The sequence below is a fragment of the Dunckerocampus dactyliophorus genome, chromosome 1 (assembly GCF_027744805.1).
Source record: "Dunckerocampus dactyliophorus isolate RoL2022-P2 chromosome 1, RoL_Ddac_1.1, whole genome shotgun sequence".
NCBI classification, from domain to species: domain Eukaryota; kingdom Metazoa; phylum Chordata; class Actinopteri; order Syngnathiformes; family Syngnathidae; genus Dunckerocampus; species Dunckerocampus dactyliophorus.
In genome coordinates this window covers 6,459,535-6,480,000 of record NC_072819.1, presented here as the reverse complement: position 1 = coordinate 6,480,000, position 20,466 = coordinate 6,459,535, and the positions used below count along the sequence as shown (strand labels likewise).

Genomic DNA, 20,466 nt, shown 5'->3' with positions numbered 1-20,466 from the left:
AAAGGAACACTTTGAAAACACATCAGATCTAAACTGTGGGAAAAATGATCTTAAATATCTTTCCTGATAATAAGTGGGTGATGTATTAGTAACAAAATGATGCCACATCATTTGATAGACGTGAAAAAATGATGCAGCAGACTGGTCCATTTGGCTAAAATGTCATTGTAGCAACTCAAAATAATTCTCAATAGTTTGTGTGGCCCCCACGTGCTTGTACGCATGCCTGACAACGTTGGGGCATGCTCCTAATGAGACTATGGATGATGTCCTGGGGGATCTCCTCCCAGATCTGGACCAGGGCATCACTGCGGTACCTGGACGCATGGAGGAGATTCCAGGAGACAGGTAGTTACTCCAGGAGAGCTGGACAGGGCCGTAGAAGGTCCTTCAACCCTCAGCAGGATCGGTATCTGCTCCTTTGTGCAAGGAGGAACAGGATGAGCACTGCCAGAGCCCTACAAAATGACCTCCAGCAGGCCACTGGTGTGAATGTTTCTGACCAAACAATCAGAAACAGGCTCCATGAGGGTGGCCTGAGGGCTCGACGTCCTGTAGTGGGCCCTGTGCTCACTGCCCAGCACCGTAGAGCTCGATTGGCATTTGCCATAGACCACCAGAATTGGCAACTACACCACTGGTGCCCTGTGCTCTTCCCTGATGAGAGCAAGTTCAACCTGAGCACATGCGACAGACGTGAAAGGGTCTGGAGATGCCGTGGAGAACGTTATGCTGCCTGCAACATCATTCAGCATGACCGGTTTGGTGGTGGGTCAGTGATGGTCTGGGGAGGCATATCCCTGGAAGGATGCACAGACCTCTACAGGTTAGATAATGGAACCCTGACTGCTATTAGGTATCGGGATGAAATCCTTGGACCCATTGTCAGAACCTACGCTGGTGCAGTGGGACCTGGGTTCCTCCTGGTCCACGACAATGCCCGACCTCATGTGGATAGTGTATGCAGGTAGTTCCTGGAGGATGAAGGAATTGATACCATTGATTGGCCCCCACGTTCACCTGACCTAAACCCAATAGAACACCTCTGGGACATTATGTTTAGGTCCATCCGGTGCTGCCAGGTTGCTCCTCAGACTGTCCAGGAGCTCATTGATGCCCTGGTCCAGATCTGGGAGGAGATCCCCCAGGACACCATCCGTAGTCTCATTAGGAGCATGCCCCCACGTTGTCAGGCATGCGTACAAGCACGTGGGGGCCACACAAACTACTGAGAATCATTTTGAGTTGCTACAATGACATTTTAGCCAAATGGACCAGTCTGCTGCATCATTTTTTCACTTTCATTTTTGGGGTGTCTTTGATTTCCCCCCTCTATAGGGTGATCATTTTCATTTCTATCAAATGATGTGGCATCATTTTGTTACTAATACATCACCCACTTATTATCAGGAAAGATATGAAAGGAGTGTCATATACAGGACATGCCAGGCCAGTAGCGGGTGATGTCACTTTGGAGAGAAACCCTTCCATGCCTAATTTAGTAAACATGAGTGTGTTGCAGATGTGCGACATCTCCTACCTGAGCGCCCAGCTGGACCTGCTGCTGACCCTAAGAGAGCTTCCCATCAGCATGAGCGACCTGCAGCCTGTAAGTGCAGACATGCGTTTTGAAAAAAAAAAAAAAAAAAAATGAAATGTTTGCCTCGGAGTGTCCCTAAAAGCTCATCAGCGCGCTAACTGCTATTAATGCACCAAGAGCTTTTTTTGTTCGCTTGTATCTGTTTGATTTGTAAGAGTGTTCAGAACGCTTTTAGGACGACTCTCTTGATTTGATGAGTGGGCGACACTCTTAATCAAATCAAAGCGTGTTTTTTTTTCTTTTTTCCGAAGTTCACCCAGGAAGACAAATGAAGCCGGGTAAATAAATAAATGTAGGTTTTTTTTTTTGGAGCCAGAGTGAGGATCAATATTTCATCATTAGACTCTCTTTATAGAGGATCTTTGCTTATTGGCTTTAAAGACTGCAGGCAGTGAAGATATTGAACGCCTCCCAGCTCTTCTTCTTGGATTTTTCATTCCTCGCTCCGACAATGAAGACAGACAGTGGTGGCGCATTTTTATTTTTTGCTTAAATATTTTATATATTTAAACTATATATATATATATATATAGTATATTTTTTAGAATATAAATTATATTTATTTAATTTATTGCACATTTTTTCTGGGAAAAAAATGACTATTAAACAAATACACTTAATATTTTCCTTGTGAGGTTACTTTTATTGAAATATTTGATAAACTATTAATGTATACTAAAACGTAAAAGTAATAAAACAGTCATGACTAACGGCCATGGCCATTTTTTTTTTTACTTGCAGAGGAAAAAAAAAGACTTTTTTTCAGAATTACATATCGTTTTTGTGAGGTTACATACAACTTTATTCTGAAAAACATACAACTTATATGTACTGTATATTCAAAACCGTACTTTTTGCCTACTTTTTTTTTTTTTTTTTGCGAAGTGGTGGGTGTATACACGGGGCGGGCTCTAGCAAGGGGAGGGCCAGAGGCGGTATCAAGTACGCGAGGAAGGAGGTTTTACGGAGGTCCATTTCTCGATTGTAACTAAATTATTTGCGTTGAATTTTGTGGACTGATTTTTTTTTCTTTTTTTTACATCAAATTATGCAAAATGAATGTGTTTTAAAAATTCAGTTAATTAAGTTAATAAAAATATAGTTAATCAAAATTCTCCTTGTAAAAACTCAGTAATCTAAATTTTCTTTAAAAAAATCTGTTCATTAAAATTCATTTGATAAAAATTCAGTTAATTAAAATTCACCTCATAAAAATTATCCTTATAAAAATGAAGTTAATAAAAATTCAGTTACTAAAAATTACCTCTATAAAAATGAAGTTAATAAAAATTAACCTTGTAAAAATTAAGTTAATAAAAATTCACCTCGTAAAAACTCCTTTAATTAAAATCCAGTTTATAAAAATTCAGTTAATTAAAATTCACCTCGTAAAAATTCTCCTTATAAAACGTAAGTTCATAAAAATTAAGTTCATAAAAATTCTCATTATAAAAATTAAGTTAATTATGTTAAATAAAGGTCACCAAAATTCACTTTATAATAATACTGTTTCTTCAAATTTAATTAATAAAAATTCACCAAAAATTCAGTTAATAAAAATTCACTTGAGAAAAATTCAGTTCATAAAAATTCTCTTTATAAAAAGTCAGTGCAAACAAATTTGATATTTCTAAACGCACACATACACATCCGTTTTTTGAAAGACCTTTGTCACATGACAACGCACTTTACACCTGATTGGCTGGCTCTGAGCTACCATCAGTCGCTTTGGTCTTAATTTACCGGAAGTGTATCTATGAGTTTTGAAACATCAAATCTATTATTATTTTTTTTTACACTGAATTTTAAAACACTGTATTTTAATAAACTGACTGAACATTTGCTTACAAGTTTGTATTCCATTACATTTTCAGCATAGTTTCATGGAAATCAGTTCACAAAATTCAAAATGCCAAAAAAGCCTTGGTGATAAGGAAGCAAGTTTTTCCCTTCATGACGTCGTGAAAAGACACAACATGTTGAGAATGAAGCTATCTTAAAAAATTTTTTTTAAAAAAACATAGTAAAAAGTTTGTCTGACATGAACGGCGGCTAAGGAGAAAATGTGGCGGTCTTAATACTTTTAAAAACATGCCGGATGCAGAAGTTTGGAGGCGTTAAAGGTTGTATCCTGGCGAGCTCGCCCCTCTACGGAAGACATTTGGAAGTTTTAAAGTAGAAACACGGCAGCGGCTAAGGCTGCCACGTGAACAACTAGAATTCCCACATCCTCTATCCTTCTACAGCTCATTGGCTAACCTGAAAAAAAAGTCCTACTTTTCACTTTGGACTTGAGCTTGTTAATCCCAGAGATTGTGTGCGTGTGTGTGTGTTTTTTTCCAGGGGGATATTAGCGCTTGACACAATTACATAGCAAATAATCATCTGGCCCAACAACACGGGGCTGATTATTCATGTCTTCGGGTCACATGAGGTGCTGTTTAGCATCTTAGTTATTTTGGTCTGAGCAGTCCTCTCGCTTACTTTCTCACCATCTTGTTTGCTGCGCAGCAGAAATAACCTCGCTGTGTTTGTTTTGCAGCTGATTGGCCAGCAGACGCGAATGTGCGCCCAGCTGCATACCTGCGGGTCGCTGGAGTCCGTGCTGGAGTACCTGCTGGTTGTGGGCAATTACCTCAACGAGAACGCCGGAAGAGAAAAGGCCAAGGGATTCCGCCTCTCCTCCTTAACTAAAGTACGCCGTCTCCCATGACCTTTGATTGAGCTGCGGCGCCGCGCTAATAAGAAAGACGGTGCTCATTGACACACACTGCAGGGCTTCTCCTCATTTGGAGCCTCGGCCTTCCTCCTGCCGAAGCGGCTTAGCTTCATTTGTGGTTCTGGACTAACAAAGTACCTGTACATCACAACTTACACCGTCTAGGCCGGTGGTGTCCAAACCTTTTCCAATCTGCTCCCAATTTATATATATATATATTTCAAGAAAAAACTTGTCATATAAAAAATGCATTATTTTATCTACTTGGCTCTTCTTTTCCCCCAATTACTTTCTATAATCTACATACATTTTCTTTTCAAAAACTTTTCCCCAACCTAATTTGTTTCTCATATTACGTTTAAAAAAAAAACAAAAAAAAACTTTTTTTCAATATTTGAACTCTATGCTACTAAAATGACATGATTTTTCCTCATATCACCAGTTTATTGTCATTAAGTTGTGACTTTTTTCTTTATAGAGTACGACTATTTTCTCTTAACAATTTGACTTAATTTTTATAAAATTACAGCTGTTTTTTTTCCCAAATTTCAGAGGGAAATTGGGAAATAGCTTTCTCTCAAAATATTTCAACTTTCTTCAAAAATTTTCTTCTCATAAATATGACTTTATTCCGATAATATTTTGAGTTTATTCTCGTAACATTATAAGCTTTTTCTGCAATGTAATGTTCCAAAAATTACAACTTTATTTGTTTTTCCTCACAAAATTGACACTTAAAAAAAAATAATGTATTTAAAAAAAACTTCTTTTTTTTTATGTTACAACATTTTTTTATTACTGTTTTTAATGTATTTTTTGTATTTATCTTTAAAAAAATAATAATATTTAATTTGTTGCTACTAAAATGACATTATTTTTCCTCACAATATGATGAATTTATGCTTGTAAAATTGCTACTTTTTTTCCTGTGAGAATAGGATTTTTTTTGTCTTAAAATTTTGTCTTTTTTCTCACAACATAACTTTTCCGCAACCTAATTTTCCCAAAATTACAACTTTATCTGTTTGTCATTATCCATTCATCCATCCATTTTCCATGCTGCTTATTCTTTTTAGGGTCGCGGGGGTCTGCTGGAGCCTATCCCAGCTGACTTTGGGCGACAGGCAGGGTACACCCTGGACTGGTGGCCGGCCAATGGCAGGGCACATATAGACAAACAACCATTCACACTCACATTCATACCTATGGACAATTTAGAGTCTCCAATTAACCTAACATGCATGTTTTTGGAATGTGGGAGAAACCGGAGTACCCGGAGAAAACCCACGCACGCACGGGGAGAACATGCAAACTCCACACAGAGATGCCCAAACAGCAATTGGAATTTTTTTTAATTAAAAAAAACAAAACACATAAATATATAAAATCTTTCAACTTGATGCTACTAAAACGACACTACTTTTCGAGTTTATTCTCGGAAAATTGACTTGACATTTTGACTTTATTCTCATAACATAACTTTTTCCCCAACCTAAATTCCCAAACTTACTCTATTCGTTTTTGTTGGTTTCTCATAATATTCTGACTAAAAAAAAAATAAAAAAAAAAAACTTAAAAAAATATAAATATTTCAACTTGATGCTACTAAAATGATGTTATTTTTCCTCATGTTACGCAAAAGCATTAAAATGGTATACGTATAGCAGCACAGTAATAATAGCATAGCATAGCATAGCATTTTCATCCATGTCTTCTTTGCTGGCATGTTTTAAGCCCAAAAGGCAAAAATTAAGCCCCCCCCCCCCAACAACAGGAGTGCTGTTGAACCTGAGTGTGTTTCTCTTAAGAGTTGAAATTGCTTTGTGCTGCGGCAGCACTATACTACAGTACATGTACGTGTAACTGTGCCCAATTTAATTTCAACAGCTGTCGAGCGTCTTCCCCACCCGGGGGGGTTGTGTGTGTGTGTGTGTGTGTGTGTGTGTGTGTGTGGGGGGGGGTTTATATGCCCGGCGTCACATGCCCTCGCACACCTGCACCTGAAATGTCCTCGAGCTACTTTAATGAAGCAGAGGCCCGCCTGAGATATGAAGGCGATGGTTTAAAGATCAAGCGGCCACAACATTAGGTACACCCAATATTGAAATCCAAAGGATTGTTTTATCATAACTTTACATAACAATATTGATATGCAATGACCGAGAATACTGACAGGTAAGGTCAACCTCTTCCGGAGAGGAAAAGGATAAAAATCTCTTGGTAGGCGTTTGTGGCATGTTTGCATGGACTGTGCGGCCTTCACACAAGATGGCTACACGCACATGCAGTCTTGTGTGACTGTATCGGTTGTGTTGCACCAGCGGATGTCATCGTGTAAATATTTGCGTGTCTTCAGCTGTCGCGGCTCTGCGGGCGAGAGCGCTCCTTCACCTTGCTCCATGCCCTGGTGGAGCAGATCATGTTGCACGAGCCGGCCTTGGACAACTTCACCAACGAGCTGGCGGAATTTGAAACAGTCCCCGGAGGTACTTATTTACCACCTTTACCTACCTAACAAAATTGTTAAGAGTGATATTGTGAAACTTTTTTTGTTTTTTTGTTATTTTTTAGCTTCGGTCAAAGGCCTGATTGCAGAGGTAGACGGTGAGTAGATTGCATTTTCAGAACTCGATATATGCTAAGCTATCCAGAGCTTGGTTCATTTTTACAATATGCTGAGGTGCCAATGCTGCGAGGCCGAAAATGGCCGCCGGGCCGCACTTTGGATACCCGCTGTTTCATCCAACGTGTGCGTTTGCTTCCTCAGTGGTAAAGAATGAACTGCACAAAGTCATCCAGTATGCAAAAAGCTCCAAGAAGAAGAACGTAGGAATTCACCACGCAAACTTCAACAAAGACCTCAAGGTGACGTCAACTACTGAAATTAAAGGTCCCATATTATTGTATTTTTATGTTTTAATGCAAATGACTCATGTTTTTCCACAGCCATTTCCAACTACTTCGTACTTTATCACTTTAGCATTTTACTTCCTTGTGTACTTGATCCACTTTTAACACACACACTGTAACCCTACACTTGTTCAATGTGTTATAGTACTTTTAGAAATTAACGCTAATGAGCTGTGTTTTTCCACCCCTGTCTCCGACTATTTAGCACTTTATCACTTTAGCATTTTACGTACTTGTGTACTTGATCCACTTTTAACACACGTACTGTAACTCTGCACTTGTCCAACGTAATAGATGGCATATATCACACTCAATGTAACGTTAAGGAGGACGGAAGGACACAAATGTTAGCAACACTAGCATAGCTACTGTATGTGCGCTAGAGTGCTAACATGGCATTTTAACATCAATGCTCTTTTGGCATATTCGCTGAAGAAAAAGTAGATGATCAACTTACAGCTTTCATGTCTGTAGCTAAGTGATGGATAGTTGGCAGAGTTGCATTTTAAGATGTGTAGCGAGGCCTGCTTTTTTACAAAGCTGTCCTAAGCCGCGTGGTGGGCATAGTGGGTTTAGACTTATTAGGTACTCATGAGTCAAGTATTGTAATATGTCAGGATTACAGTATATTCAAAATATGTGCTTCTTGTGGGAGTCAAATGGGACCAAATTGGTCCCGGGGATAAAAAGCGTGGGCATATATGCAAATCTCCCATTCTACTCACCTTGCAATGAAGGAGAGGCGGGGGGCGAGTCATTGGAGTTCATTTTTTTTAAATCCTGGCCAAGTTTAATGCAATTAGCTAATCTTATTCACAAGCATGACTCAGCGGTATGAAGACAGAAAGATGCTAATTGTTCAAATGCAATCATTAGCGACGACTGAGTGTAAAATTAAAGACTGCTCTTCTTTGTCTTCCCTCCCCAGGCGGCCGTGGAGAAATACAACATGGATTTTTTAGCCTTGACAAAGTCTTGCGAGGAAATGAAGAAACTCTATGCCGCCATTCTGGTAATCCTTGACTTCATATTCCGCTAATAACTTAGCTCTTATCATCCTCATGCGTATTTCACCTGTACTGTACTTCAGTCACACTTTTAAAGGAGGAAAAATTCGGTCGTTAAATAAATTAGAAATACAATTAAAACGTAATAATAAATAAATAATAATAATAAAGCTAAGAAGCTTTCTCTTTTTCAACGTGGTGGGATTGTGGAGCTGCATAAGCAAGGCCTCTCGCAGCGTGCCATTGCTGCTGAGTCAAAGTCAAAAAAAGTCAAAAATATCAAGAGAAAAAAAATTGCATTCTAACTAAAAAAGTTGTCATTTTAGTAGTTGAAATATTAAATTAAAAATGCTTTGTTTTTAAAAAAAAATCGTAATATGAGAAACAAACTCAAAATATTACAGGAACAAAGTCATTTGAAAATTTACCAAGATTTGAGAAGAAAGTTTAAATATTTGGGAAAAACCCCCAGCAAAAAATGGGGAAAAAAAGATAGATACATTATTGATATCCAAGAGATCAGGTGCTTTCTATTTGTAGTAAGAAAAAGGGTCTTCATTTCAAAAAGACAATGCATCTCCATTGAGAGTGTGCTATAGTATGCTTGCTGCCGGCTGTCAGGGTGAGATATGATGAATGAGTGCAGGGGGAGCAGACGATTGGGTTATGGAAGCCAAAATAAGATTGCTCTCTTTCTCCACAACTTGCACTGGAGAGCAGAAGGGCTGCAGCAAATATTGCGCCTGGGATTGTCATGTGCGCTCGTTTGCACCGCCCGCCTTGTCTCCTCTTGTTAAATCTTACCCCCCCCCACCCCGATCCTTAAAAGTCTTGCGGTGGCGCTTGCTCGATTATGCGGCCCGTCACCGAGCGGGGCTCACACGTACAGACGGAAAAATCCAAGAGAATTGATTCAATATTTAGTCTGCTTGTGCTGCCATGTGTAATGTAGTACCTATATTGTAGCACACTGTAATGTAGTGCACTGTAGTGCTAGGGTGCCCATTACGTCGATCGCGAGCTACCGGTAGACTGCCAAGGTAGTTTGGGTCGATCGCGTAATAGTCACTCTGGAGATGACATATGACATCAGTCAGCTGACATTCAGCTCCTCTCCTGATTGGCTCTTGCTCCCCTGCTGCGTTTCAAGCTACACACGGAAATGCAACTTTCATCTTTATGATTCTGATAACGGATAAACTAACTAAGCGGTAAGATGCTTACATCTTAAACAAAAGTTATCTGTTCACTTGTAGCAGCTATACGTAGAAAAAAAGGTATTGTTTGATGGCTTTGCTTTGCATCATGAACTCCACTACAGAAATGAGCGTTTTCTACACGTCCGCTTCTTAAACTATCATTTACTACTATCGTCAACTACTTTGATTACCTGTAAACTTTAAAAAGGCGAATGTGAAATACTAATCAGCAATATTTACAATAGTATTCCAAAGTATAATGGTTAGATTTGACATATGTTATGTTTTATAGAAAGAGGTAGATCATTTTGACTTCTAACTTGCATGCTTAAAACGTGCGTGCACCCTTGATATACATGTACAATGTACATAAATAGTACTCATAATTTTTTAAAATAAATATTGTAAATATATATGTACATCGTATATTCTATATTTAAGCCCCGGTCACACCGCCCAAACTTGGCTGTAGCGTCGCTGGAACGGTGAAAAAAATTCAGCACCGCTCGTAACCGCGCACCACCGTTTAACAGAAGTTGGCCCCCGTTAAGGCAACACCGTATACGCTCGGCCACCGCTGATGGTCCCTCCTACCGCTCCGAAAGTTTTGAGCTGCACAAAATATTGCCAGCGGTGAGGAGCGGGCAATTTTCCGCTAAAGCAAAGTTAATCACCGCTCCAACAACGCCCAGTCAAAGTTTGGCGCCGCGAGACGGAAGTTCGTGGACGCTTGGGTCCGCTACGCCAACGCAGAAATCTTGAACTCTGGACCACTGCTGCTTCGCCAGCTTTGCTCGGGCGGTGATTAAACATTGCAAAAACTTATTTGGAGCGGCTGTAAGCGCTTTACGAGCGGACACGGGATTGCTGGAACGGTGTCAGGCGTTGAAGCAGCGATGAAGCAGCGATCCATTGCGGTGATGAACTTTGGTTTGCCGTTGGTATGGAGGTGTCGGAGGCGGAGCATAATTTCGCTATTAATACGGGGAGAAATGGACGAGGAGCCCATTTGGAATAGCCGTTGAGTGCAAACCTCAGTTATATCGAATTTGTTCAAAGTTACAGTAAAACTGTACTAGCATGGATATGACAAGCTGATGGTGGAGCTGTGGAATGAGCCTTCCAGCACTTCATGAGTGTAGTGTTTGCAGACACAATATATTTATACTGCTACATGTTGACCAGTAGAGGGCACTGTGGGACTGCGAATGGGACAACAGTTGTGTGAGTGTGAAGCTGTACTGTATGATGCATGCGAGCAGACTTGGCGATTAAAGTCATAAATAACTAGTAGGCTTGTTTATTTGACACCACCCACAGAACAATGAGGATGCCACCAGCCCGCATGCGCAGAACGCCGCTCTATCAACGCTTGCGTCACCGCTAAACCAACGTTCGCTACCGTTAAACCAACACTAAAGCAACGACGGCTTCAGCGGTGCACCGCTAGGACAACGCCCGTGTTTTCTTTTTTTTAATCCTCATTTTGTGCGCGGTTACGAGCGGTGATGATTTCTTTCACCGCTCCAGGGACGCTACAGCAAAGTTCGGGCGGTGTGACCGGGGCTTTATAGTAGGAGCTAGATCTTTGGGACTTCGTCATTTTAAAAGTAGCTCGCAGGCTGAAAAAGTGTGAGCACCCTTAATATACTGTAGATGTACAATGTACATAGACATGTATTCATATTTTTGTTTTATAAATATAGTACAAATATATTTTCTATATTAATTGTAGGAGGTAGATCGTTGGGACTTGGTCATTTTTAAAAGTAGCTCAAAGGTGTGAGCACCCCTGCTGTAGTGTAATGTAGAGTAGTGTTGTCCTGTGTGATGTAATATGCAAGACACCTAGCACTGAAGGATTATACCTCCTCGGAGACTTCAATGCTAGAGTGGGAGCTGACTGCAACACCTGGCCTTGCCTAGGCCCACAGGGCATAGGCAAGATGAACGAGAATGGACAGAGGCTGCTGGAACTGTGCTGTCATCGTGACCTGTGCGTGGCGAACACCTACTTTGAGGGTAAGGATTGCCACAAAGTATCCTGGAGACATCCTCGGTCAAAACACTGGCACCAGCTTGACTTAGTCATCACAAGACGTGCAGACCTGAGAAGCGTCCTTCACACTTGTAGTTTCCACAGCACAGATTGCGACACAGACCACTCCCTCGTCGGCAGCAGAGTGAGGCTGGCAGTGAAGAAGATACACCATGCCAAAACAAAGGGCCCACCACCTGCAGCGCCAGTGACCCCAAAAGATCCCAGCATTTCCAGGAAGTCCTCAATGAGAAGATGGCTACTCTAGCCCCAAATGATACCGACATTGAGAGTAAGTGGTGCCACCTCCGTGATGCCACCCGCACCTCAGCTATCACAGCATTTGGGAGGAAGGAACATCGAAACGCAGATTGGTTCGAAGCCCACTGGGACGAGATGCAACCAGTCGCAGAAGCCAAGAGAAACGCCCTGCTGGCCTACAAGCAGAATCCCTGCCCCAGCACTTGCGATACTCGCGAAGCTGCAAAAAGCAAGTTCCAGCAGACCACTCTCCGCTGTGCAAACGACTACTGGCTGAACTTGAGCAGTGGGATTCAGACAGCTGCCGACACAGGAAACGCAAGAGGCATGTACGACGGTATCAAGACAGCAATTGGTCCCACTGCTACCAAGACCGCGCCGCTGAAGACCAAGACAGGTGAAGTCATCACAGACCAGCGCAAGCAGCTCGAACGTTGGGTGGAACACTACCTGGAGCTGTACGCAACCCAGAATGTTGTGACGGACACCGCCTTGGATGCCCTACCCGACCTCACAGTCATGGAGGAGTTAGACACCCTGCCTACAATGGAAGAACTCGGCAAAGCCATCAACTGCCTGTCCTGTGGGAAGGCTCCTGGGAAAGACGGTAAGACAGGAGAAAGGCTACGTCCCCCAAGATATGCGCGATGCCAACATCGTCACATATATAAGAACAAGGCGGAGTGCAGTGACTGCAACAACTACTGCGGCATCTCTCTCCTTAGCATTGTGAGCAAGGTCTATGCCCGCGTCGTCCTGGCACGCCTGCAGAGTCTCACCTCTCGAGTGTACCCAGAGTCCCAGTGTGGCTTCAGGGCAGGGCAATCTACAGTGGATATGATCTTCTCTTTATGTCAGCTGCAGGAGAAGTGCCGTGAGCAGCAGAAGCCCCTGTACATTGCCTTCATAGACCTGACAAAGGCCTTCGACCTGGTCAGCAGAAGCGGACTCTTTAGCCTCCTGGGGTAGATAGGTTGCCCCCCAAAACTGCTCCAGATGGTCCTGTCCTTTCATGAGGACATGCACAGCACAGTCTGTTTCAATGGCGGTACATCTGCCTCCTTTCCTGTGAGCAACGGCATAAAACAAGGGTGCGTCCTCGCCCCAACCCTCTTTGGGATCTTCTTCTCCGTGCTGCTACAGCAGGGGTCACCAACGTTTTTTCGTGTAAGAGCTACGTATCCACAACTCACATTTTATGTTTCACAATACTTTTCTTTCTAGTGTTCTCGCATTATTAACTGAAAACCTGAATGAAAAGCAGGTTTGCGGGCACCTCATGTTGTCGTGGGGGGCTACCTGGTGCCAGCGGGCACCACGGTGGTGACCCCTGTGCTACAGTATGTCTACAGCGACTGTACGGAAGGCATCTATATCCACACCAGGGCTGATGGAAAGCTCTATAACATCGCCCGTCTGCGTGCTAAGACCAAAGTCCGGGAAGCTCTGATCCGAACTTACTGTTCGCAGACGATGCAGAACTGACGTCTCACACAGAAGCTGGACTGCAGGAGCTAGTGGACCGCCTGTCTCATGCCTGCAAGGAGTTTGGCCTGACTATCAGTTTGAAGAAAACAAACATCCTAGCACAAGACACCCCCACCCCACCAGACATCTGCATCGATGGTACGTACCCTGAGGTGGTAGACTCATTCATCTACCTTGGTTCGACAATCTCCAGTTCCTTTTCTCTGAACATCGAGATCAGTACAAAGATCGGGAAGGCCGCAGCCACCATGGCCAAGCTGAACAAGCGTGTGTTGAACAACAGTGAGTTGACTGTGAACACCAAGTTGAAAGTGTACCAGGCTTGCGTCCTCAGCACTCTCCTATACGGCTGTAAGTCCTGGACCACATATGCCGGGCAGGAGAAACGGCTAAACAGCTTCCACTTACGCTGCCTCAGACAACTCTTGAATATCAGATGGCAGGACAGGGTAACCAATCCCGAAGTTCTCCAGCGTGCTGGCACCCCAAGCATGTTTGCCCTTCTTAGTGGAAGGCGCTTGAGGTGGCTCGGCCACGTTCGTCGCATGGCTGCTGGCCGCATCCCCAAGGACATTTTGTATGGCGAACTGCGTGAGGGGGCTCGCCCCACTGGAAGGCCGCAGCTCCGGTTCAAAGATGTCTGCAAGCGTGACATGAAGCAAGCTGGCATTGACCCCAACTTGTGGGAAGGCACAGCAGACAATCGTCTGCTCTGGAGGGCCGCAGTCATCGACGGAGTCAAGAGGGCAGAGAACAACAGAAACAACCAACAAGCAGACAAGAGAGCAAAGAGGAAGGCAAGGACAGTCGCTACCTTAGCGCCAACCTCCTTTGTATGCAACAAATGCTCCAAAGACTGCCATTCTAGGGTCGGGTTGTACAGCCACTCTAGTAGATGCAACTGTACATGATTGCACAACAACAGCAACCAACTTCTGGTCACCAACGTTTTTTCTTGCGAGAGCTACTTTTAGAAAATGAAAATGGCCACGAGCTACTCATTTTTGTAGAAATGATTTTCATACCTTATTTCAACCCAAACAGATCAAATATGCTTGTTTTATCAAAACATTAACAAAATGCTGGTAACCACAACTCACATTTTATGTTTCACAATACTTTTCTTTCTAGTGTTCTCACATTATTAACTGAAAACTTGAATGACAAGCAGGCTTGCGGGCACCTCATGTGGTCGTGGGGGGCTACCTGGTGCCCGCGGGCACCACGTTGGTGACCCCTGCACTGCACCATCATCTCCCGAGATGAATGGATGCCGAGAAAGAGAGTGTACTGTAATGTAATGTATAATGTAGTGTAACGCAATATAATGTAGTGTAGTGTAATGCAGTGTAGTGTCATGTAATGTAATGCAGTGTAGTGTAGTGTAATGCAGTGTACTGTTGTGTTATGCAATGTAGTGTTGTGTAATGTAATGTAGTGTAGTGTAATGCAGTGTAGTGTTGTGTTATGCAATGTAGTGTAGTGTAATGTAGTGTAGTGTTGGGTAATGTAATGTAGTGTAGTGTAATACAGTGTAGTGTCATGTAATGTAATGTAGTGTAGTGTAATACAGTGTAGTGTTGGGTAATGCAGTGTAGTGTAGTGTAATGCAATGTAGTGTCATGTAATGTAATGTAGTGTAGTGTAATGCAGTGTAGTGTTGTGTTATGCAATGTAGTGTAGTGTAATGCAGTGTAGTGTTGTGTTATGCAATGTAGTGTTGTGTAATGTAATGTAGTGTAGTGTAATGCAGTGTAGTGTCGTGTTATGCAATGTAGTTTTGTGTAATGTAATGTAGTGTAGTGTAATGCAGTGTAGTGTTGTGTTATGCAATGTGGTGTAGTGTAATGCAGTGTAGTGTCATGTAATGTAATGTAGTGTAGTGTAATGCAGTGTAGTGTTGTGTTATGCAATGTAGTGTTGTGTTATGCAATGTAGTGTTGTGTAATGTAATGTAGTGTAGTGTAATGCAGTGTAGTGTAGTGTAATGCAATGTAGTGTCATGTAATGTAATGTAATGTAGTGTAGTGTAATGCAGTGTAGTGTCGTGTTATGCAATGTAGTGTAGTGTAATGCAGTGTAGTGTTGTGTTATGCAATGTAGTGTTGTGTAATGTAATGTAATGTAGTGTAGTGTAATGCAATGTAGTGTCATGTAATGTAGTGTAGTGTAATGCAGTGTAGTGTCATGTAATGTAATATAGTGTAGTGTCATGTAATGTAGTGTAGTGTAATGCAGTGTAGTGTTGTGTTATGCAATGTAGTGTTGTGTAATGTAATGTAGTGTAGTGTAATGCAGTGTAGTGTCATGTAATGTAATGTAGTGTAGTGTAATGCAGTGTAGTGTTGTGTTATGCAATGTAGTGTTGTGTAATGTAATGTAGTGTAGTGTAATGCAGTGTAGTGTCATGTAATGTAATGTAGTGTAGTGTAATGCAGTGTAGTGTTGTGTCATGTAATGTAATGTAATGTAGTGTAGTGTAATGCAGTGTAGTGTTGTTATGCAATGTAGTGTAGTGTAGTGTAATGCAGTGTAGTGTAATGTAGTGTAGTGTAATGCAGTGTAGTGTTGGGTAGTGTAATGCAGTGTAGTGTAGTGTAATGCAATGTAGTGTCATGTAATGTATTGTAGTGTAGTGTAATGCAGTGTAGTGTCGTGTTATGCAATGTAGTGTTGTGTAATGTAATGTAGTGTAGTGTAATGCAGTGTAGTGTTGTGTTATGCAATGTAGTGTAGTGTAATGCAGTGTAGTGTTGGGTAATGTAATGTAGTGTAGTGTAATACAGTGTAGTGTCATGTAATGTAATGTAGTGTAGTGTAATGCAGTGTAGTGTTGTGTTATGCAATGTAGTGTTGTGTAATGTAATGTAGTGTAGTGTAATGCAGTGTAGTGTCATGTAATGTAATGTAGTGTAGTGTAATGCAGTGTAGTGTTGTGTCATGTAATGTAATGTAATGTAGTGTAGTGTAATGCAGTGTAGTGTTGTTATGCAATGTAGTGTAGTGTAGTGTAATGCAGTGTAGTGTAATGCAGTGTAGTGTCGTGTAATGCAATGTAATGTAGTGTAGTGTAATGCAGTGTAGTGTTGTGTTATGCAATGTAGTGTGTAATGTAATGTAGTGTAGTGTAATGCAGTGTAGTGTCATGTAATGTAATGTAGTGTAGTGTAATGCAGTGTAGTGTCGTGTAATGCAATGTAATGTAGTGTAGTGTAATGCAGTGTAGTGTTGTGTTATGCAATGTAGTGTGTAATGTAATGTAGTGTAGTGCAATGCAGTGTAGTGTCATGTAATGTAATGTAGTGTAGTGTAATGCAGTGTAGTGTAATGTAGTGTAGTGTAATGCAGTGTAGTGTCGTGTAATGCAATGTCATGTAGTGTCGTGTAATTAAGTCCAATATAGTGTAATGTAATGTAGTATAGTGTAGTGTATTAATGTAGTGTAATTTAATGCAATTTAATGTAGTGTAATGTATAATGTAATGTAGTGTACTGTAATGTAATGTAGTGTAGTGTAATGTACTATAATGTAATGTAGTGTAGTGTATTACCGTAGTGTAGTGTACTATAATGTAATGTAGTGTAGTGTATTACTGTAGTGTAATGTATAGTGTAGTAATGTGTAATGTATAATGTAGTGTAGAGTACTGTAATGTAATGTAGTGTAGTAATGCAGTGTAATGTACAATGTAGTGTAGTGTATTAATGTAGTGTAATTTAATGTAGGAATAGTGAAGGAATCAAATCAACACAAAAAGTATTTCAGAATCATTCCCATTTCCTGTCACTCTGTGAAACCTGGGCCTGTTTGGATGAACACAGAGTGAATATCCTGGCAGGAATTGAAAAAAGACACACACAACGCTCTTCCTCAACAACTCTGTCTCTTTTGGAGATGGTGTTTCAGCTTACTTGGGACCAGAGCATTGTTGGATAGCTTTTCACCACACACCAAGCACAACGTAGTCGTTTCCTTGCATCCCCAGTGAAAGGAATTCCAAGTGAAAGACAGCTAGTATTGCCTCGCGCAAGAGATTTTGCTTCAGCTATCCGTCTTTGCTTTCTTTTGACCTCCAATCGTATGTCTACTCATAGATGACCTCCTTAATCTGGGTCCGAATTTTTACCAGGGTGCAGTTCAGAGTTAGGATCTTTCCTTTTCAAAAACTCCTCCTTTGCTGTTTCGCTAGCCATGCATTGATGCTTTTGTCTGTACAAAGTAATTCGCTACCTGCTGCCACCTACTGATATGGAAGTGTATTACATGGTTACTCTCCAGATCATTACTAGACAGCAGACCCTCGACAACGGCACATTATTTGCAGATAATAATTAGGTGAAATTGGATACTTTCCCACGGCACAGTGGTTGAAAGACACTGGTGTAATGTATAATGTAGTGTACTGTAATGTAATGTACTATAATGTAGTGTAATGTAATGTATAATATAGTGTAGTGTACTATAATTTAATGTAATGTAGCGTATTAATGTTGTGTAATGTATAATGCTGTGTACTGTAATGTAATGTAGTGTAGTGTACTATAATGTGACGTAGTGTATTATTGTAGCGTAATGTATAATGTAATGTCATGTAGTGTAATGTAATGTTGTGTAGTGTAGTCTGATGTAATATAATGTAGTGTATCACGTAGCCCTGCAGGCCTGTGCTGGGTGGGAGGGTAATGGATGGAGGGTGACTGTGCTGCAGCACCTTTGGGAATAAAAAATATTTCTTCTATGATTTCATGAATAATATTTCGTGTCGTGGTGTCACAAGTGTGGAGAATGTTCCATGATGACCCTAAGTAGTGGAGCTGTTCAATGTATTCAACACTGGAGGACGCTTGTAAGACTTTTTGGGGCGGGGAATGGCGGGGAGGGGGAGGGGCTAACATTTCGAGCGACCTTTTGCAGAGTTCTTGTTGAGGACGAAGAACTTTTAATTAGGTGACTTTCATGTAGACTATCAAGTTCAGACTGTCGATCCGACAGTCACTGGGTGCACAATTAGGCATAATACAGATATATAAATATACACACACACACACACACACACACACATTCTTACTGTGTGAGTCCCAGTGTGGCTTCTTACTGTGCTATCTATCTATCTATGCAACATATTGCATTATGATCATCCAGCAAGGAAATAGGGAAATAAAGCGTGTCATGGTATTTTAGTCGGAACGACGGCGCACACTCCCCAGCATGCGCCACGCTGATTAGTCCACTTAACCCCCGTCAACCTTTGGAAAAGTTGAAAATTCAATATCGCCGACCCCTGACTGGCCATGTGAGTGCGGAATAAGCTCTCCATGACAGAGTCGCTGCTAAAGCCCAGCAGAGGGAGCGGCCGGCATGCTGCGGCACTCCATGAGGTCATTAAATGAAAGCCACCATTGTTAGGACCACACATGCAGCACATGGTAGCATGGCCCTGATTAGCACAAACGCACTCACTAATTGTCAGCTAATGTGCTGAGCTGCAAGTGTGTGTGTGTGCGCCACTCACAACGTGTGTGTGTTTCCTCTCTGCAAGGTGAAGTTTGGCGAGGCGGCCGACCAAGACTCTCAGGAGCTCTTTGGCTTCATCTGTCAGTTCATCCACGACTTCAAGCGGGCGCGTGCTGACGTGATGTAGGGCAGCGGATCTCAACGGCTTTGGCTGCAGGACCCACCGGCACCCATCAATGACAAGAGCCCACACAAATTGCGGGCATATGTCTCAAATATCTGATATTTAAAGGGATTGTTTGCAACTTTTGCACGGTTTATATGGGCACGCACATCATGGCGGCGGAGCACAGACGCGAGGTGCATTCACGGACATCGGGTCATTCATTTCTTGAAATTACTTTTTTCCACTGAAACCCACAAGTTGAGAATCACTGATGTAGAACGCATCTTACTACAGAAATCCCTCGTTTATGGCGGTGAGTTGGTCCCGACTGCGATAAGTGAATTTCTGCAAAGCAGGATTTATAAAGGGAATATTGTCATAGTTAAAGCATAGAAAACCTGTTTACAACCTTTTAAATATGCTTTTTAACGCTATTAGAGTCCTCTAGACATGAAATAACACCCCATAGTCACCTTTTCACTCCTATTACCCAATATAGTTAACATAAGAGAAAATAACACAAAATCTTAAGACCAGTTGAAAAATTGCTAGAATTTGCATTTTGCACATTTGGATTTTAATGAGGTTTTAAGTAGAGCTACAATATGCAAATGCAAGAAGGGGGAGTGAGACAAAAAGCACTTTGAAAAAGAGTGTATAAGGCATAAATAAGACTTAAAACACTTGTCTAACCCAATGTTGTAGACATAATAAAAGGAAATAAGACATACAAGGCATAAAGACATAATCATAAGAGAAGACATGTAAGACATACATAAGACATGACATACATAAGACACTCATAAGACACTCATATTACGCAATATAGTATACATTTTAAGAGAAGACATAAGGCATAAATAAGACATAAAATAAAATAAGACATAAGGCATACATAAGACACATGCTTGTATTACACAATATAGTAGACATAAGAGGAAATAAGACATATAAGGCATTAATACGACAAAGGCATAAATAAGATTTAAAACACTCATCCAATATAGTAGACATAATAAAAAAATAAGACATATAAGGAACAAATAAGACATAAAACGTTCGTATTAACTAATACAGTAGACCAAATAAGAGAAAATAAGACTTAATATAAACGCTCACGTTAGAATTGGGAGAGTTCCTTATTGTTCCTTGTTTTTGTTTTTTTTTTCAACTTCCGGTTTCTGTACAGTACATCTTGCGGTGGCTATTGTCTCATCAATGTAACGTTACTGACACCTAATGACCAGTGTAGAATACTACATATAACGTCTTTGAATGCATCTTTCAAATGTATATACAGTATATTTTGGTTTTACTTCAGTCATTTTATGCTGGAAAATGCTTCATCTGGGTCAAAAGTACATAACATTTGCTTAAAACTGCATATTTTTGGACTAATAATAGGCCTTAGTCAACCTTGAAACAGCATGATTTATTCATACATTTTTGAAAAAACGTGATAGAGCTGCTAAATTCGTCAAGGGACAACTGTACATAAAGCTAGTAGTCTTGATTGCCAACTCTCCCTGTCCTTTCTCAGCACATAGTGAGAGTGACTTCTAAGTAGTGAGAAAAATAATCTAATGCTCAAAAGTTTGGAGAAACCTTCTCATTCAGTTGCAT

At 41.2% G+C, this 20,466-nt stretch overlaps 1 protein-coding gene across 1 annotated transcript in view; it reads left to right on the top strand.

Annotated features, from left to right (window-relative positions):
- The window catches only part of LOC129182465 (uncharacterized), a 42,656-nt gene extending 22,597 nt beyond the window's left edge, over positions 1 to 20,059 (top strand). The window contains exons 11-17 of the mRNA XM_054778627.1: positions 1,523 to 1,609; positions 4,143 to 4,295; positions 6,676 to 6,805; positions 6,891 to 6,923; positions 7,087 to 7,184; positions 8,158 to 8,241; positions 18,763 to 20,059. Of these exons, the coding sequence (XP_054634602.1) occupies positions 1,523 to 1,609; positions 4,143 to 4,295; positions 6,676 to 6,805; positions 6,891 to 6,923; positions 7,087 to 7,184; positions 8,158 to 8,241; positions 18,763 to 18,864 (687 nt within the window). The 3' untranslated portion in view covers positions 18,865 to 20,059. The remainder of the gene's footprint in view (positions 1 to 1,522; positions 1,610 to 4,142; positions 4,296 to 6,675; positions 6,806 to 6,890; positions 6,924 to 7,086; positions 7,185 to 8,157; positions 8,242 to 18,762) is intronic.
- The last annotated feature ends 407 nt before the right edge of the window (positions 20,060 to 20,466 follow it).